The sequence below is a fragment of the Haliaeetus albicilla genome, chromosome 9 (assembly GCF_947461875.1).
Source record: "Haliaeetus albicilla chromosome 9, bHalAlb1.1, whole genome shotgun sequence".
Lineage (NCBI taxonomy): Eukaryota > Metazoa > Chordata > Aves > Accipitriformes > Accipitridae > Haliaeetus > Haliaeetus albicilla.
Window position 1 is genome coordinate 43,766,165 of NC_091491.1, and position 21,170 is coordinate 43,787,334.

General features: G+C 43.9%; 1 protein-coding gene across 2 annotated transcripts; it reads left to right on the plus strand.

Annotated features, from left to right (window-relative positions):
* The first annotated feature begins 3,706 nt into the window (after window positions 1-3,706).
* IGSF10 (immunoglobulin superfamily member 10) lies at window positions 3,707-21,168 on the plus strand. Of its 2 annotated transcripts, XM_069792969.1 has the most exons (7): window positions 3,707-3,810; window positions 4,445-4,694; window positions 6,642-6,771; window positions 8,701-9,091; window positions 9,821-14,188; window positions 14,814-15,714; window positions 16,677-21,168. In XM_069792969.1, the coding sequence occupies exons 2-7, from the start codon at window positions 4,501-4,503 to the stop codon at window positions 18,583-18,585; spliced, it is 7,893 nt and encodes a 2,630-aa protein (XP_069649070.1). In that variant the 5' UTR covers window positions 3,707-3,810; window positions 4,445-4,500; the 3' UTR covers window positions 18,586-21,168. The 2 variants fall into 2 exon arrangements, with proteins under 2 accessions (XP_069649070.1, XP_069649069.1); XM_069792968.1 differs by lacking the exon at window positions 3,707-3,810 and having other exon boundaries at window positions 4,006-4,694.
* Window positions 21,169-21,170: the final 2 nt, after the last annotated feature.

Consider the following 21,170-nt stretch of genomic DNA (forward strand, 5'->3'; position numbering starts at 1 on the left):
CTTGTGAAAGCAATACATCCTTTGCCCTTCAGACTGTAATTAAGATTTACAAAATACGCCTAATGATAGCCCTGCAATCCTCTCTTCATCACTCAGGGGAACAGAATTCAGTAGGACCAGGGACAGTGTGATCTCTCAAGTTTTTCCTTGTTCTCAGGGTAGCACCTAAAAATGTCAGTACATAATTTAGTGCCAGTGCTCAACTGAGGCTTTGTTACTTTTTCTGAGACCAAAAGTACCAGGTAGCACAAGCAGGTTAGTGTTTCTTGGCATAAGCTCCCATGCTGAATCAAACGAAGACCACCTACATGTTTCACAAAGAAAACCACCGAGATGATAATGAATGTCATCCAGTAGATACCTCAAATAAAGTTCTAGCTGGCATACACATAAAATCACGTCACTAACAACTTCCTGAACTTCCCATAGTTTGTGTTACATTTCACAATTTCAGAATATGTTCATTTTTTAAGCACAGATCATCATGATGTTCTTCACTACTAAGCATACACAGTCACATTATGGATTTAGATCACTTCCTCATTTGTTTGCTTTTGAATTTGTCTGAACAGTTTTAGAACCTTTAAAAGATATTTTTGAGTCTTTAGCTTATCTTTTAAAGCTTTATCTTACCATTACTGCTCCAATTATATGTTTGCTATTTGCAAAAAAAACCATTAGCTCATAATAGGATGTTTAGTCATCAAATTAGTCCAAGAAATAACATAGATAATTATTTATCAGTCAGCCACTGCAGTAATATATCCACGTCTGCAAAAAAAAAGAGAAAGTAATTTTGAGTTCATATACAAGAATTCACTAAATTGTTCATGTTTTGCTTCTCATTATGTCTTTCATTTTTAATCTTAAGTAAAATTGATAATGACCCGAACCAGACTCAAATAATAACACCCAGTGTCCACTCAAATCTGTAATACCTGGCTGTTACAGTTACCTTTTCCCAAGTATTCTGAGGTTTAGGCAACATTGAAAGATACTGTCATGCTATGGAAAAAGTGTTTCCAATTTTCCATGTAGTCTTCATATGGGTTATTTTGCCATTCCAATAGATTAATCCCACTGTATATGCTTAATCCCTCTTCCTGGCTTTAGATAAACTCTGCCAAGAAGGGACTCTCCTAGATACTCCAAAAGCCTTTTCTGATTTATTTCCCCTGGAAGAACATTTCAATTTAGCACATAATCCACTCTTTCTGAGGATAACCTCAGAAAGCATCATACCAAGACTGTCAGCCTACTGTGATAAGCAGGCAACATTGAGACACTTAATCGAGGTCAGGCATACTGCACCTGTTTAAATGCCATAAATATGCAAACTTTACCTGATGTTCACATTGGTGGTGTTTTTTCAGAAATGTTTGACTAGCTGTAGTTTTGGTTTCTTCTTACAGTCATCACGATAGTATAGGTTTACACACCAAAACGTGGCAGTATCATCAAAATAACATAGTACACACACCGCCCATGGAAATAAGAGGCAAGCCATATGAATTGGCGAAAATGTTGTTTTCATTATATCATTCTCAGAGAATTATTGCTGATACCTGTGTAGAAACAAGTGTGAAGCACTTATTCAGTTTTCTTGATTCTGCAAGAATCTTCACATATTTTTACTAAAACAGTCTTAACAGATTTGGTTTGTCCTAGAACAAGGCTGACGAGAAAAGATAAAGACTTGGGTACACATACTACAGCTTCTCTTTAGCACCCTGGCACAGAGGCAGATGTAAGCAGATTCATGCTGACTTCAGATGCTTTGGCTTTCCTCAGAGAAAACTGAAACATTTGGCAAAATTACCATTTCTCCAAGAAAAGTATCAATTCTGTGGAAAGTGCAAAAATCTCAGGGAAAAAAGAAAAAACATTTTGGCTGAAAATTCCTACTCAGTTCCAGGCATAAATGACAATCTTGTGTGAAGGTTCATGTGAAGTCAGTTGCCAGGCATTGTCCGCTTCCTTGTGGACTTCCTTACACACCAAGAGCACAATCCAGCATCATTTATGTTATGTGGATTACACTGGTTTCCTCTCATTTCACTCTACACCTTGAAGCCAGTTGCCTTCTCATCTTTTAAATCGACAGCAGACAATATGCAAACCAGTAGCAAGAAATTATTAGAAATTGCTTAGGCAGATTTATTTGAGACTGACACAACAGCTCGAACATTTATCCGTCAGAAAGCAGCAACGGGTTATTAGTCTGCCCAAACCTATCCAGAGTATCATGCAGAGAGTAGAGACTTTGCTCTGTATTTGGCATATATATACATTTTTTTGGTGGAAGATGTTTAGCAACTACATCAAATATGATCACCAATGATTCCTGAGGCACCACATTTCAGATAAACAGGAGTATTTCTGCAAAAGAATGTGGGGTTTATGTAACATTGTTAAGGAGCTTGTTTCCTGAAACAATACTGATTCTTTGCTAATTTGGAACACAGAGATGGAGTCACAAATGTGTAATACAATCAGAACTCTCATAAACCTAAGTGACAGTTGAATAATCTGTGTGTCTCACCCAAAGTATCTGAACTCAGCTGCTGTTTGCTCTGCACAGATAGAATTTTGTGGCTGGGCCGTTAACGCAATTACTCATCTACTCATGTCCATCCAACTGATCTCTGAGGAATATAAAACTGAAAAGAATCAGAGACAAGGAGTGCCAAGTGCATCGGGCCTCAGTGGGAAAAAACTCAGGTGCTGGACAAAAATCGGCAGTGCTAGTACACGTGGTGGTGTTGGTAGATAACACTATTGAGTAAGAGGCAGAGAGGGGAGTAAGAAGCTATGGGGCTTTGTCCATGCATTTAGAATCACAGAATCATAGAACAGTTTGCGTTGGAAGGGACCTCTGAAGGTCATCTAGTCCATCCACCCCCTGCCACGGGCAGGGACATCTTCAACTGGATCAGGTTGCTCAGAGCCCCGTCCACCCCAGCCTTGAACGTTTCCAGGGCTTTCCTCAAATCTCCTACATTTTAACTTTGTGCAGGCAGCAATGAAATTTCCCGTGGCTTAGAGGGTTCATGTTTAACTCCTAACCCTGGCCGCATAAGGATACAATAATTTGGCATTAATTAAAGCATCTGTTAAAAAAACAATTGTAAAGTTTAGCAGTTCAAGGGCTATTGGAGAGCCAGGCAGTCGGGTGTTAAAGGTATCTACTAACGTCTTCCAACTCATCCTGTCAGCAGAAACCTGCCCCCGTCAGGTTTATGGCCGTCACAAACACCAGCAAGGTCTGTGCCCTGATGGACTTGACCTACCGAGGAGGACAAACCTCGCTCCCCCCAAAGCCAGCGTAGCGCTCGTTCTGAAGAGTCACCAGCCAGGTTTCGGAGGGGTCCCGCAGGATTCCTCCCCCGATGCCAAACCTCAGCCCTTCCGCTCCTTACCTACGAGGGCCGGCTTCCTTGCCCTTGCCCTCGCCCCGGCCCCGGAGGCCCCGGCGGGGCGACGGGGCGGGAGCGGGGGAGCGGAGCGGCGCTGCCCTGCCGGGCCCGCAGCATCCCCGGCCGCGGATCGCCCGGCCCCGGGACGCGGCGGCGGTGGGCGCCGAGCCCCGCCGGCTGCGGGGGGCACGGGCGGGCGGGCGGGCAGCTCCGCCGGCGGTCCCGGCCCCCTCCCCGGCCCCCCACCAGCGCGGCGGCGCCTCCCGGGAGGAGGAGCCGGCGGCGGCGGCGGGATTCTGCCGGCCCGACTCCGCTCGGCTCTGCCCCGAGGGAGCGGCCCCGCCGGGGACTGCGGCCCCAGCGCGGCCCGGCGGGACCCGCCGCCGCCGCGCAGGTAGGGGCGGGCGGGGCTCGGCCTCCGCCGCCGGGCGGCCCCGCGGCCAGGTGCCGGGCGGGCTCGGCTCCCGGGCGCAGGTGGGGACGGACGGACGGACGGACGGACGGGCGGGCGGGCGGCGGTCCGCGGCCGCCGGGCCGGGAGAAGCGCTGCGGAGGTGGGGGGGGGGGGGGGGATGGACCGCGGGGCGGCTCGGCGCGCGGGCTTTGAAATTAGTTAATTTTGCTTGGGTTAATTACTGGCAAGGAAGGAGCTGACGTGTTCCTTCCCGAGGATAAATTGCTAGCAGATTTATAGTCGCTCCACATAACCGGAGTCGCGGTGTAACGGTGGCCAAAGACGACAGTTTCCACGTTTGCTTCCTTCAGAAATTAAAACTTTACCTGTAAGCAACAACTCGGGGCGCATCGCACTAAGACCAAGAAGTTGTGGGGCTGTTTCTTTAAAATGACAAACATTTTTGAACGTTACACAGATACAAGTACTGAGGGGAAAACCAAGAGGTTTGGGTCTGGTTTGCGGGTTGGTTTTTCTTTCCAGTTACAAAGTTGTTCTTGTTCTCACAGCTTAAAACTGAGCAACTCGGCACGGATGTCACTATAAATGCCTGCATGTTTTATTTTCCTTGTAGGAATCTGCCCGTTCGCTTTTGCTGTGAAGGGCGGTAGCGTAGTATTTTCCTGCAGGATGAAGGCAATCCGCGGAGGCAGACCCCGGTGGCTGGGGACCCTCCTCGCTCTCTGCCTGGCCACCCTCCCCGGCAGCATCGCCTGTCCCAGGCTCTGCGCCTGCTATGTGCCCACCGAGGTGCACTGCACATTCCGGTACTTCACAGCCATCCCACCGCACATCCCTCCAAACGTGGAGCGCATCAACCTGGGGTACGTTTAACATCGAGATTTTAAATATTCTGACCGGTTACCTTTCAACACTTTGCAAAGCAGTAATGAAGAGTTTCCAGATTTAGGGCTAAAAACTAACCAAAGCAGTAAATAAACATTAAGAGCTTAATGTTCTGCAGTGTTCAGAAGCGGTTGCAGTTGCAGCTAGCAAAGCCTAAGACCACCAGCACTAAGTGGAAGTTTGGGGGATATATCACAGGGCATGTGAGAACTGCAGAAGGTTTTGAACTTAAAGGAATTCTTTTATATTACCTAAACGTTTTGCATCTGTAACACGGAAGGAGTCTGAACTAGAGAGAATTCTTTCTGGGAAAAGATAGTTCAGAGCTCAGACAGCGGGCTGGAAAATTAGTATGTGTATTAAAATCTTCAGAGACTTTGCTGTGACTTTAGAACGTCACACAATGCTAGTATCTATGCTTTTATCTGTTGAGTTTATGGGAAATAATACTCGTCTGAGCATTTCAGCCTCCAAAATGTTTCTGTTCCGTGAGTGGTTAAAAGGAACAAGGAATGGATTATACCCAGGCTCGGCTGGCCCGTTAACACAGCTTCCAGCAAGTGTCCTTTGTCATACAATCAAATGACGAGACCCATCAGCAATATTTGACTGATCCTTGCATCAGTTTTGATACGCATAACCTTTGAATCATCAATATGTGTATGCAGAAAATATAAAAGTAAGTTTTCACTGAAGTCTCCCCCTCATCTGCCTTCTGCTTCCGGGCAACAGATCCAGATCCCAGCTCCTGTCTCCTGTCTGTCCTTTCCTTCCATTGATTTTGTCAATGTTGTCCAGAAGTGCTGTATATGGAGTCTTACAATTAAGTACCAGTACTTTTAGAGGACTGTGGGTTACCTGAGGTGTGGGACGTGTGTTTGAAATACATCAATTACCACTACAGAAAGGCCATCTATCTGACTGGTGAATTAATCCAACTTGTCACCACAGGGCGTAGGAGGTGTGACTGCACCATGAGAAGAGTCCCTGCATTAGCTAATCAGGTCATGCAAGTGTGATAGTAGTCATGAAGTCAAAGGCATCGCAGAGTAGGTACTCAGTGTTTGCGAGGCTTACACACCACCTGCTAATTCTGGGATAGCGTAGCATCGCCACTGTCAATACCTGCGCTGGATAGACTTAAGAGATGACCGATGGTCAAACCTCCTAGAGCAGTGCAGCTGTCATGTAAAGGGCACTCTCTTTCATTTTTGGTTCCCTGTTTAAATCCAGCCTAGACTATCCATACTGTATGTATGCTCATGGAAATCAGGGGAGGCTGAGGCTACGTCTGCATTAACAAGTAGTGTGCACCATTGAACACCTGTGGAGTGGAACTAAAACTCAAGAGGTACAACTGGAAAGGGCGGACAGCATAGTCCAGCCAAGGACCAGGGAGGGACTGCAAGACACTCTGCAGAACCCACCTGCACCATAGGCTAGGCACAGCCGTCGTCGTTCAGGTCCCAGGAGGAAGGGCTCACCCCAGTACCCTTGGTTTTACCTAGTTCTCAGTGGGCAGCAAAGGAGGCTCTTTTGTTCATGGACCCTCTGTGATACTGCAGTGTCGGGAAAGCCCTCGATGGAAAGAGGCAGCAACGTATCACCAACCTCTGCCATTACAGGAGCTCCTTGCTCTTCTGCACTGAAGCCCAAAACTGGCATTCTTGTCTGCACATTTTTGCAGTTACTTTCCCTATCCACTGTGAATACAGTCTTCAAAAGGCCGCCCTGAAAAAGTTACTAAATTTGGGGCTAATGTGAAGGAATGACTTAAAATTTCGTCTTAGCAACCAGAAGTGCTATCTACCTTTATGCATTTCCAGAGAGTTGTTCTTTTGTTTTGGTTTTCTTTGTTTGTTTTAAAACTTGTGAAGTTTAGCTGTCTGACTAAACCCAGGTCTGGGATGAAATGTTTGTTACAGTTACAACAGCTTGCTTAAACTGACGGAAACAGATTTTTCTGGCCTGGAGAAACTGGAGTTACTGATGCTGCACAGCAATGAGATAAATACAATCCCTGATAAGGTGTTCAGTGATTTATGTTCATTACAGGTAAGAACTAAGTGACCTAATCTTAATTAGGAGATGACCTAATCTTAATTTTTGTTATGACTTTTAAGCAATCTGCAGTAACACTGATAAATGGAAGCAGACCAGTGGTCTGTAGCATTTTGGTTTCCTGTTTCTTATTGTATCCACGTGAAAGACAAGGGCCTTCAAGATCCAGTATCCTAATGGGAAATGTCTTTCCTTCACAGGTGGGCATTCAGGTACAGGTTAAAGAGCATGATGAACATATTGGTAGATATCTGTCAGCAATATCTTAACGGGCAACTGCAGTTGAAACTCTCTTTCACACGAGAGAGAAAGACTGCAGAGCTCCAAGTACTGCATATGTGGTAGGAAACTTGTCTTCAGTTAATTTGTTAGTCAATTCCTGGGGGGTTTTTTTGAGGATTGTTTTTCATCCAGATTTGCCTTTCCCTTCAGTACAGTATAGTCCTGTCTCTTTCTATCCTTCATTAAAAAAATGCTCCTACTGAACAGAAACTGAACATGTTACATATAAACATTTTAATGCTTTAAAAAACCTACAGTTCCTCGGTTTTATAATTTTATATATATTTGTGGAATTTTAAAATGTAGTGTTTGATGCCTGTTTTGTTCTTTAACTGAAATATTACCTATTTATAAAATACTACATATATTTACATACATTGTAAAAAGTATTATACTATTATTTACATAGTAAATGTACAGTGTCATACAGGGATTCTGGAGCTATCTCCGTATCTCACTGTGCCATGCAGATATTCAATACATAAAGAAGTACTTATATGATTATTTAGGAACGACCATTCCCAAGTAATTTGATGTACAGGTAACACTTATTCTCCAGTTAAATTTCCACCTAGAGCTGTTATTAACTGCTACAGAGAAATAATAATGTAGCTGTGATGAACTAAGAACATGAGAAACCTGAACTGTTCAGACAGAAAACATGGCATTGGCTCAGTTGCTGGTTTTAGAGGATTGGGGGGGGGGGGGCAAAAACCAGACAAGCTTTGGAGCATACAGATCTTCAGGTTTCATTAACCCTCATAAAGGGTAGTTCTGTGCCTGAAAGCTTGCTTGTTAACTCCTTGCAACCGACTTAATAAAATAAGCTTTATGGAGTCCTATAGGCTTTTCCTCCCTTATCAACAAGCAGGATGGCAACACATACAGATAGTTTTAATGGAATTATATTTGGCAAATAAAATAAACTTGCATGTTATCATGGTTTTGTACTGTTTTTCCTCATTAATATTCAAAATACAGAATTCATGACCATAACAGTATAATTCTAACAGGAAAAGTAACAACAAAAAGGGTGTCTTGGGTACCATATTTAATACTTTAGCAATATGCCACATTTGTTCATCTCATAGTTACGAATTTGACTTTTAACCTGTCAGCAACAAAATGGCACCTGAAAGTTGAGGTTTGGCAAGTACGCATCTCACATGACCCAAATCCTGAAACTGGGAACACACTTAGCAGTTCTGTTGGTTAAACATCAAACAAAATAGACTGTTGCATGCATTTTTATAGCGGTAACACTGGCTGGAACAAAAATCACTACCACAATTTATGGTCAAATTCTGCTTACCCTTTTCATAAGTGTGGTTTACTTGAGATTTTTTTTGAGTGAGAAATAAGCATTGCTTTATTTTATTTTTAATCACTGCGTTTTGTAAATGTGACTGCAGAAGCGTCACCCTGATGGACTGTTGGAACAAGAAAGCATCCTTGTAGTCCTGCAACTAGCATTGCATTTAAAAATAATTCCTCCTACTAAGTGTTTTTCCAATCACTTGCATTACTGATCTGGTGAAGTACCTTCACTTCACAGAGTAACCATCAATCAAAATTTGTTAGGAGTCTTACAACAATATAACATGGGTTAATATTATACACTTGTTACTTTTTCATCAACAGGTCTTAAAAATGAGTTATAACAAGGTCAGAGTACTTCAGCAGGATGTTTTTTATGGTCTGAAGAGCTTGGTACGGTTGCATATGGACCACAATAAAATTGAATTTGTAAATCCCAATGTTTTCTATGGACTCACATCACTGAGGTTGGTCCACTTGGAAGGAAATCTACTTAAGCAGCTTCATCCAGATACTTTTGTCACCTTGCGCTATAGCCAAATATTTAAAATATCCTTCGTGAAGCACATATATTTGTCTGACAACGTGTTGACTTCACTACCACAAGAACTGTTTTCCTACATGTCTGAGCTGGAGAGCATTTACCTTCATGGAAACCCATGGTCCTGTGATTGCAATCTACAGTGGTTTGCAGAATGGGCAAAAGAGAGACCAGGTGAGCCGAAGGCTTTGTTTATGCTTTTTAATCAAGTTATAGCATCTCATTCTTTCTGATAAAGGTAATTGTCCTTTATTTATTTATTTATTATCCCAGAAAAGACTGGAAGACAGGGGGTTTGTAGGTGCATGTAATTGGGATAAACAGATTAATACCATTCAGTTTTCCCAGATTAAATTAATCTAGAGGTCTTAACCCATTCCCAAGCTGTTAAGCTTCCCTTAACAGAACGTTTTCCTTGGCCAGTCTGAAGCTTCTGTGCCCCAGGAGAATCCACAGGGAACAAGGAAGCTAATTTTTATGTAACTGCCAAGAGCGAAGGCCACATTGTACTCGATTCTTTGAAAAAGAAATAAGGAACAGGACTTGAGGACTTTCTCTGTTGCTGCCCTGAGTAGAGGTTGCACATGATAGCGTAATGTTAGCCCCAAATTGCTAGAGCCTGTGTCTCAGAACAAAGCTAAGGCCATGTACCACAGCAGCGCCCTCCTGGCACGGTGTAAAACCACTGGGATGGAAGGGCACCACACTGAGCTGCAACAGTCCTTGAGCGGCTTCATCAGAGAAAATTCATAGTTTTTCTTAGGTTAATTTAGCTTTTCATAGGTTACTTTAAGATAAACTTTGTTAATATTTTATTCAAGAGACAACTTGCTGGTAGCTATATGTCCTTTTTAATACTAAAAATTGTATCACAAAAGCTTACTGCATTTTTCTTCCCTTCAGATATTATAAAGTGCAAAAAAGACAGAAGTTCTGGTGGTCAGCAATGCCCAGTTTGTGCTAGTCCCAAAAATCGTAACGGGAAAAGCTTACTGGATATTCCTTCTGCATCTTTAACCTGCACTAAGCCAGCCATACATGACTCCCTCAAATTTAAAAACCTCACAGTGCCAGATGATGGGGATTTCAGTTCCATATCTCCCAAGGACTTCATAGCTCCTATAGGATCCATGGTTTTGAACATGACTGACCAAGCAGGAAGTCGAGGTAACTTGGTTTGCACCATCCAAAAACCTAAAGAAATGTCTCCCATCTCATTCGACAAAGATGGCAACAGTACAGTACTCAAAACATCATTCTCAGCATTTCTTGTGTGTGGCATTGATTATGAACATATTCAGCAGCTATGGAGTATACTGGCACTGTACAGTAATTCCCCCTTAAAACTGGAAAGGAATGTCCTAGCAACTAATGTGCCTTTTATTAGTTACAAATATAAACAAATCTACTCTGAAAAAGATGAACTTTTTACCAATATAGAGACTGAACTGAGAGCTGAACCATCGTGGTTAATGCAAAGCAAAGTGGCATTACAGCTAGACAGGACAGCAACCACACTTAACACATTGCACATCCAGTACTTTACGGATGCTCAGATTATTTTGCCCAGTACTGACAAAAAACAGGTGAGAAATAACTGGACCATCATCTCCAGGGACAACAAAATGCAGATGGAGCACACTGTTTTAGTCGGAGGGACCGTAGAACTAGAGTGCCAAGCAATTGGAGAACCAGCTCCTGCAATAGAGTGGATATTGGCTGATGGGAGCAAAGTTAGAGCTCCTTATATCAGTGAGGATGGAAGAATCATAGTAGTTAAAACTGGAACATTCACGTTACGGACAGCTGATACTTTTGACACTGGGCTTTACCACTGCATAGGCACAAATTACAACGATGCAGATACTCTCACATTTAGGATTACTGTGGTCGATCCCTACGTGGAACACAACAGTGTAAATGGAGCCCAACGTTCTACGTTTGTTGGCAGCACACTTTACCTTCCCTGTACATCCACTGCTGTTCCAGATGCTGCCATTAGTTGGGTGTTACCTGAGCATGCAATTCTTCATCATTCTGTAAGAAACAAACATATTTTTGACAATGGTACCTTGAGAATACAAGGAGTAACAGAGCGAGACAGTGGCTACTTTCAATGTGTTGCAGCCAACCAGTATGGTGTTGATCTTTTGGTTTTCCAAGTGCTAGTTAGAAAGGATAAAACCACTCTAAAGAAAAAGCATGTAGATGTGGGAGAATGGGAAGAGGGTGATGGCTCTGGTAATGCAATGCTGGCCTCTGCTACAACACAGAAACAGTCTTTAGCTACTCTGGCTACCCTGACAGCTAATCAGGAATCTGCTGCCTTGGCATCCAGAAATCGGGTCGCGCAGAGTGCACACAAAAGGAACAGCTACGGGAAGATGACTTACAGGCACTACAGGGACAAAATAAGCAGGCAGTTTCGAGGACACAGAAGACAGTTTGTTTCCTCAGCCAGGAGAGTCGATCCACAGCGCTGGGCAGCCTTGTTGGAAAAAACAAAGAGGAACTCAATGTTGATAGAAAAACGAGGAGAAGTTGCAACAAAACCACCTATTCAAGTCCAAAAGTTCTCAGAAGTACCTGAGCATGAGGAGGAAACATCTGGTGATCTTGTATCTCCAGAAGAAGAATTCACGATGCCACTAACAGAGACAGCCACTGTATCTACTCTGGGGAGGGCAATGGAAAGCGTGATAACTGCAGGGCCTGAGACAACTGCAAGTAAAACTCCTGCTAGGACAACCTCTCTCCTGGTTGCAGAGGCAGTAACTCCCCTACCCTCTCCTTTCTCACAGTCTGTGTCATCTGACAGCAGAAGGCCACAAACATATCTAACACCTACAAACTCATGGGAAAGATCTGATTTAAGTCAAATATCAGCAAATGGTATTAAACAATCAGCTATATCAAATGGAGCAAGCAGAACATCTACACTCTTCCCTACTGGGCTAAGGTCAGTATATTCTGGGCAAAGTAATAACCAGCATTTAAAATCTGTATCTACGACACCCAGCAAGTCTGTAACTTCCCAAAATGCAATGGACAAGCTACATGTTTTTACTGAGTCTATTGATAAGATTTCCACCAAAACAGATCACCAGATATCTGTAGTGACTGTCAGTGAACCAAGTCCTGAATTTGGTCACATTTATTTTCATAGTACTCGGAAACAAGTAACTCCTAAGCCACCATTGGCCTCAACTATCATTACTCATCAGCAAATTCAGATTATTCAGGACATTACAACTCACACACCCCAGGCCCAGCAGCAATATGGAAGACGAAGGAAAATTTCTGGTAGGAGACAAATTGTTAGACCAGGACGTATTCCAAGTATGAAAGAGCACAGATACAGTTTTGGGAGGCCAGGATCTGTCAGAGGAAGTACGACTGTAACTGCAGATGTTCAACTGAATATGAAATATGTATCAAATTTACCAACCTTAAATAATTCAAGCAGCTCCATCAACGTACTTAGCCCAGAAGCACCTCTGTCCTCCCCCTCTACCATGAATATGCCATTGGAGCACCCAGTGGGTACTCATCAAAAGACAGCATTCCTCAGGGAAGAGGAAAGTGAACCTAGTGCAAGGCAAAAAGCTACGACAACAGTCACGCCTTTCATTACAAGGGGCACCCAAGATAATCCTCAATGGAAATTAGAGAGCAGTGCTCCATTTCAGACAAATGCTGATATCCAACCTTTTAGCATCAGACTACCAACAATGGGAATCCACACAGCTCATATTGCTACAGAAATTACACATACCACAAGCACTGACACATCTTCCACCCTTGAATCAGTCTCACCCAGCATTAAGCCTAGAACCTCACCAAAAAATTCCCAAAGAGGAAAAATTACTTGGGAACATCTCTTTGGAAATGGTACACAAAAAGTGGTTCTGAAGAAGCTACCAAAACAATGGACAGATAGATTTCCATCAACAGAGGTATTGTCCATGCTTCCTAAAACTATGGCACCATTATCTACGTCCAAAATATCTCCTTTGCACTGTACACCTATTTCAACAGGCGGGAATCACAGCAGTGGTTTCCTGTCTTTAAACCAACCCATTCATTATGGCAATGGTAAGTCAGAAGAACATCTTCCCACTGCAAAACCGCATTCTTACTCTAATCTTGCAACTAGCGCAACCGAAGAAATGGATGTAACAAGTCTGAAGCCAACAGTTACACCTATTAGTACTCCTCAAAGTGACACCAAAAGTAAAATATTCAGAGTGGGAAGAAAGAGAAGTCAGAGGAGGAAGAGGCCCCCTAAAACATCTACTTCACAAAGCCTGACTGCCGGCCGCAGCACTGCAGCGATTCCCTCAGTGAATACAGCCACGCCTGTCATGACAACAGTTCAATCGGGAACTACGCCTACAAGTTTTATGCCTGCAAAACCTCTCTCTGAGAGTGCAAGCGCAGTCTCGGTGACAGAAGTGCCAACACTGTGGATCCTTAACGCACCAGCGGTACCTCAGCACGTGCCCACAGCAGCCATGCAGACATCAGTGACCCCTGTCACACGGAGGAACATCCAGTCAGCCACGTTACCACCCGGCAGTCATACTGCTCAGAGCCCCACCATGCCAATCCAACCTTCCAGCACCACAAGCGCACGACCTGCCACAGTCTGTGCAACGTCTGGGTCAGAACTGGCTCAGCAAACCAAAGCCACCACCGCAACGGCAGGTGAAAACTCACGCCTGAAAATGGAACAGAGGGTTATCCAAGAAAACCACGTAGCCCAGCCCACAGTCCTAGCCAGAACCGAGTCAAGTGCTCCTGCTGCAAACACAGACATCGCTCCTCGCAGCGCTCAGCATCCCACCCCACTGCCAGCCCCAACAGCAGCCGTGCCGCCTGCACGTACTGCGAGAACCACCTCGCCTCTGGGGGCAGGAATCAAATTCTGGCAGAAGCCCTTTGCTGAAGTCACAGAGAGAGGCAACACATTAACTGTCAATACACTGACCACACTGAAGTCATCACAGATGGTGACTCTGCGTGCTCCTCTGTGGGGAAGGGACAAGGACGGTTCTGTCAAAGGCTGGTCTGAAAAGAGACAAGGTCAAGAAACTATCACCACCAATCCTGTAGCCTTGGAGTCTTTAAGTAGAAATCATTTTGCAAAGCCCAGAATAACTGGAGGAAAATTAGCTGCTTTTACCGTGCTAGCTAATTCAGATGCTTTTATTCCTTGTGAAGCTACTGGTAACCCTCGTCCAACAATACAGTGGACCAAGATATTGTCAGGTAAGCTTGATAAACCTCTTTAGAATTTACCTTCCATTATAGTCTTGTCATTTGGCAGATGTTTTGTGTGCCAAACTCAAGTATTGCTTCATTTAAGAGTACCGTGAAATATCAGTGAAAAGCTGAGCTTGGAAACAGTGAAAAAGAAAGATATCCCAGCACACTTGGAGTGTCTTACTGCTAATTATGAAACAGTTCTCTAGGGAAATAATAAAAAAAAGAAATACATGATCTATATTTAACTATAATTCTGTGCTTATTGTGGGAAGATTTCAATATTTATTGTATGTTACCTGCTATTTCAGGTGAAAAGATGAGTGAAAAGAAAAATCTGTCTGTGGTAACAAACCATCAAATCAAAGCTATGCCAAAATATTTCTGAATATGCGAAGCCCCATCTGCTTTATCCAAACTTTGTCTCTAGTGAGGACTAAGCTTTGTTTTTACTTTAAAGTTTTGTCACTGTATATGCAAAATACTGTTATTTCTCTCTTTCTTACCACTAGCGTCTTGGTTATTTGGGCAAAGTAGATCAGGATAGGGAAAGTGTTTTCAGGGCCTGAGTAAAAAGAAACAGAAGAGAGAGATTCTGACGTGCTGTGCTGTTGTCCCCTTGCTTCTGTAGGGACCGATGCTCTAGGAGGCCGAGGTGACAGCAGATGGATGGTGTTTGCCAACGGCACGCTCTCCATCGCCCGGGCGAGCCTGGAGGACCGTGGGCAGTACCTGTGCACCGCAGCCAACCTGCATGGCACGGCACGGCTCCTGGTCACCTTGTCGGTAGTGGCCTACCCGCCCCGCATCACTGGTGGAAGGTGGCAGCTCCTCACCGCTCACTCCGGAAAGCCCGTGGCAGTGAAGTGCAAAGCTGAGGGCAGGCCTCCTCCCACCATCTCGTGGGTTCTAGCAAATAAAACACACATCTCCAACTCTTCTGCAGGAAATAACAAAGTTCACGTGGAACCCGACGGCACTCTAATTATCAAGGAAGTCACCGTTTACGACAGGGGCCTCTACACGTGCATGGCTAAAAACCCAGCGGGCACTGACACGCTGGTTGTAAAACTGCAGGTCATTGCGGCACCTCCCGCTATTCTGGAAGAGAAGAGGCAACGTGTTGAAGGAATGATGGGGGAAAACCTGAAGCTCCCTTGCACCGTGAAAGGGAATCCTCAGCCCACTGTCCACTGGGTCCTCTTTGATGGCACAGTGGTGAAACCTCTGCAGTTTGTAAACGCAAAGCTGTTCCTGTTCTCCAACGGTACCCTCCACCTCAGCAACATTGCCCCTGCTGACAGCGGGAATTACGAGTGCATAGCCACAAGCTCGACTGGCTCGGAAAGGAGGGTGGTGAGCCTCGTGGTGGAACACAGAGATACGCTTCCAAAAATAGCTACCGCCTCTCAAGAAATGACTCATTTGAATTTTGGGGATAAGTTGCTTCTGAACTGCACAGCGACTGGGGAGCCAAAGCCCAGGATCATCTGGAGGTTACCCTCCAAGGCAGTTGTTGACCAGTGGCACAGGTAGGAGTCTTTTTTTTTTTCCCCCACCTCTTTGAAACTTCAAACTGCTGTCTTCTCTGGTGCTTGCATAAGAGACTGTTACATCACTGAAACAAAACATTGTAAACTAAATACACTTTTAAATGTTTAACAGTGGTGAAACATCTGTGATGATGGCTTGTTATTATACATCTACTAACCCACCACATCAATTGTCACAAGTGGGTGAGGTCTTACCAAAATGGATACAAGTCATATTTGAATTAAGAAACTGACGTTAATCATGCATTGGCTGAATTTTGTCATTTTATAGGAGGAAAAGTTATAAGAGATTTGTGAAGTAGAACTGAGGAGGAAGAGGCTTTGGTAGTCTCTGCCAAGTCTACCTTTGAGGGTCTCCCCCTGCCAGTAACACTTCACCTTCACTTTGGGAGAGACAGTCCCAGATCAGGATGTTCCTAGCAGGATGTTCCTAGCAGGCTCATGAGAACTCGCAGCTGGGCTGAGGAGGGAGATCCAGGCCTGTGCCCTGCTGCAGGAAAGGCAGCTAGAGAGTAATCACTTGGTGCCAAGTGTTGTTCTGGACAACATGTAGCAGCACTGCCAGCTACCCCTGGCCGGGGGCAAGTGCTGCGGGTTATCTGCAAGGAGAAGCACGAGGGAGAGGAGCAGAGGCTGGCGGGATGAGGGACATAAAGTTCAACAGGCTTATTTGTTCACAGAACAGTTTTCAGCAAGGCAGAGGCAGCTTTGTGCACCGACATAAGAGTCAGCGAGCACGTGCACATCCACATAACAACAAAAGTGGCAACACATCAGTTATGACCCACTGGGTAGGTGGGTGATGTGGACACAGTGCCTTTGGAGAGAACTTCTGTATCGCATCGTGCTGTTAATACTGTCCGTCATTTTCAATGCTCAGTATTCACCTCCAGCATTCTGTTCCATAATTCTTTTCCTCTTTCTCCCTCCCCTGCCAACAGAATGGGAAGTCGAATCCATGTCTACCCTAACGGATCCTTGGTTATTGAGGCAGTTACTGAAAAGGATGCAGGTGACTATTTGTGTGTTGCAAGAAACAAAATTGGAGATGATCTGATACTGATGAAAGTCAGCATCACAATGAAACCAGCCAAGATTGACCAGAAACAGCATTTCAAGAAACTGGTGCCATACGGAAAAGATTTCATAGTGGACTGCAAGGCCTCTGGGTCACCCGCACCAGAAATATCCTGGAGCTTGCCAGATGGTACGGTGATCAATAATGCGATGCTGGCAGATGACAGTGGACACAGGTCTCGCAGATACGTCCTCTTTGACAATGGAACTCTGTATCTCAACAAAGTGGGAGTAACAGAAGGAGGAGATTATACCTGCTACGCTGAAAACACACTGGGAAGAGATGAAATGAAGATACGCATCACAGTCATCATGGCAGCCCCTCAGATAAAGCACAATTACAAGACATACGTTAAAGTGAAAGCTGGAGGTATAGCATTACTGGACTGTGAAGCTGTTGGAGAACCCAAGCCAAAAATATTCTGGTTGCTACCTTCCAGTGACATGATCTCCTCGTCAACAGCCAGACACTTCCTGCATGCCAATGGTTCTCTATCAGTCAGTCAAGTCAAACTGTTAGATGCTGGGGAGTATATGTGTGTTGCTCGTAATCCTGGAGGGGACGATACAAAATTGTATAAACTGGATGTTGTTGCTAAACCACCTATCATAAATGGTTTATATGTGAACAAAACAATCATGAAAGTGACGGCCGTGAGGCATTCAAAGAAACAAATTGACTGTAGGGCAGAAGGGACACCTCCCCCTCAGATTATGTGGATCATGCCTGATAATATTTTCCTAACAGCTCCCTATTATGGGAGCAGGATTGTAGTACACAAAAATGGGACACTTGAGATTCGGAATATAAGGCCTTCTGACACAGCAGAGTTTATCTGTGTGGCACGTAATGATGGGGGAGAGAGTATGTTGGTGGTGCAGCTGGAGGTATTAGAAATGCTAAGGCGACCAATATTTAAAAATCCATTCAATGAAAAAATAACAGCCAAGCCTGGGAAAACCACCACCTTGAATTGTTCTGTGGATGGAAACCCTCCACCTGACATCAGCTGGATGTTGCCTAATGGCACGTGGTTTTCCAGTGGCATCAAGACTTCCCAGTTTCTCACAGGAAGCAACGGTACCCTTACCATCTATAATCCTGATGGAGGCAAAGCAGGAAAGTATCGCTGTGCTGCTAGGAACAAAGTTGGCTACATTGAAAAGCTGATCATCTTGGAGGTTGGCCAGAAGCCCAATATTCTCACTCATCCAACAGGGCCAGTGAAGGGCATTAGCGGGGAGTCATTATCGCTTCACTGCCTGTCTGATGGGAGTCCCAAACCAAATATAGCGTGGACTCTGCCAGGTGGCTATGTGCTGGATCGACCGCAGATCAACTGGAAATACATTCTGCTGGAAAACGGTACTTTGGTTATACGAGAAGCCACCATTCACGACAGAGGAAATTACGTGTGCAAGGCCCACAACAACGCCGGAGACTCCTCCATAACTGTTCCTGTTGTTATTGTAGCCTATCCCCCGAGGATTACGAACAGACCACCGCAGACCATACACACGATGCCTGGTGCAGCACTTCAGCTCCACTGCGTAGCACTGGGAATACCAAAACCAGAAATTACCTGGGAACTACCTGACCGCTCAGTACTCCCTACAGGTCACCAAAGCCGAGCACCTGGGAGTGAACTGCTTCACCCCCTGGGGACGTTAGTCATCCAGAATCCCCAACCCTCAGATTCTGGCGCGTACAAGTGCACAGCGAAGAACCATCTTGGCAGCGATTTCACAGTAACATATGTTCACGTCATTTGAGCAAGAAATACAGCATGAATGACTGTTAACAAAGTCTACAGCTGGACTGAGTTCATTCTTGGAGTAAGTTTAATCAAAGGCAGCCATAGGCGTCTAAGTGCCTAAATACATTTACAGCATTCAATCTGCAATGACCATGCAAAAAAAGTGAGGAAGAACTTGGGGAAAATTAGATCTAGCATTATTACCTAACATTGGTTCTTTCAGTGATTAAATGGATTTAAATTAAAACAAAGTTAAGGCACTTCTGCTCTGCTAGCAAACATTTAGAGTATCAAATAAAATTACTTTCTGGAAATGTACCTAGAGATCTCCAGTAAAGGATAGACTTCTTCGTATTAGTTTAACATTGTCCACTTTGTATGACTATCATGAGCATGGATCACATAAAGCAAGAGTATCTGAGAACCAAAGAGCAGATTTTACCGTGATGCAGATTACCTTCTTAATATGTTTGACTATTTAGTATTTTTTTAATAAATATTCAATGATGAAACAAGTAGTGAAGTATTTTTAATAATACAGCTCTGTTTCACACAGTCTTTTTTGCAGAACTTTGGGATGATAACATCCAGAACAACTTTGTTCTCATTTTTAAATGAGAGTAAGCTCTGTTTAGTGCTGTTTAGCAAAAGTGTACAGACCGTGTGTATAATTTATCGCCTCAAAAGCATTTTTTAAAGACTTCTCACTAGAAAACAATTGTCTCAATTTGCATATAAATTTAGAATTCTGATTTCTCAATTCAGCAGATGGGTCTAAGAAGCAACCTTCTGTACATAAGGGAAAAATGCCTTCACAATGGTAGGAAGTGGTTACCCACACATTTTACAGTAATGAATCACAGATTGGACTGGTCAAATAAATCTTTAGACGACTAAGCCAGTAACTAAAGCTCAGCGTTTCTCATTTTCTTCCTAAGAGAGAGATTAATGTCAGGACTGAGGGGTCAAAATACATGCAATGCAGCCTTTCCCCTTAAATTTGGAAACTGGGGACCTATCTGTCTCCTGGAAGAAATGGCGCTGTCCCTACAGTCCCAGCTTGTCCCGCAGCCACAGCGCCCAGCACTGCCTGATGCCGCTGGAGCGGACCAGAGACGGCATGGCTGAAGCCAGGGCTGTTGGAAGGGAGCGGTCTCCTCGTCCATTACAGAAAGTCTGACGGATGTATGAAGGGTTCAGTGTAACCGTCCCCTGCCTCATGAACAATCCTGCTCTTTACATCATCTAAAATAATAAAAAAATCCAAGAACGGCAACACGTCTCTTTTGGGCCTGTAAGATACCACAGTGAACCTCCTCAGTCCTGATGTGACAGCAGCACCTGAACTACATGCAGTAACATCTCTCAGCAGCAGCTGATTAGCACACAAGATGCTCGTCAGTGAGAAAGTATTCGAGTGCCAAGAGCTAAATGCAGATTCTACCTTATTTAACCACATCACAACCAACCTGGGGAATTTTAAATATTTTTTTTATTGAAGACTATAACCTCAGCTTGGATTGCTTTTGTGCTGGTTTGATCACTTCCTGACATCAACCACATACAGTTTGCTGTGCACTTGTTCTCTCCTTCCACAGTGCTGATGGAGTTGTAGCCACAAAGTGGTTGGATTACATGAATCTCACTGGTTAATATCTGTAATAGCTTTAGCTACTATGAAGAACAGTCAATCTCCTTAAAAAATCCTGAAGAGAAATAATTTTAACATGAGTAAGACTTACCTGACTATTGTAAAAGCCAATCAAAAATCTACTTTTCTACAGATTTCCATGTAGCGAGTATTATTTCATTAGCTGGCTGTACTGCCTCCCAAGCCCTCTGAAGCTTGCGCAGGGCAGTCTTCCCCCTTCCCCACAGAACACCTGACTAGGATACCACCTATAAACTCTTTGTATGGTAAATTAAGCAAATTGAGTTAATACAAAACAGGGGAAAAACATTCCTATGTATATTTTAAATGCCCTGCATGTTCCACTTTCAAAATTAATGGATTTAAAAAAAACCCCAAACATATAGACTAACTCCTAAACTACATAAAATAGTAATAAATTTATTCTGTTTTTTTCAACTCTAATACAAGCAAAATTATGATGCATTTGTACAGGTCTGAATAATAACGATTTGTTTGTGGCAATTTTGATTTATCATTTACTTGTGGTTTTGCACTCAGTCAATAATACATAATGCCTTACACCACTGAAACTCACCCAGCAATCAAGACTCAAACCTGGAATTTTAAATACTTACCATACAACATTGGCAGCAGACACAGGTAACAGGAATAACTCACTTCAGGTGGCTTCAGTATGACGAGCTGTCAGCTACAGAACCGCTGGAACCACAGAAAGGACTTTAGTGGCTTTTCCACCCTCACTTTGTGAAAGCTGGTACAAGATCTGTTAGTGAAGGCATCAAGTGAGACATGGAGATTCGTTTCCTGGGAGGCTCTACCAGGACCCAGAGATTTCCCTACGCGAGCAGAGCAAAACCCGCCTTGACCGTTCAATCCTTGTTACTGTATCGTGCACTCCATTAGAATTGATCACCAGTGAGCTTTATATTAAAAAGACCAAATATGAA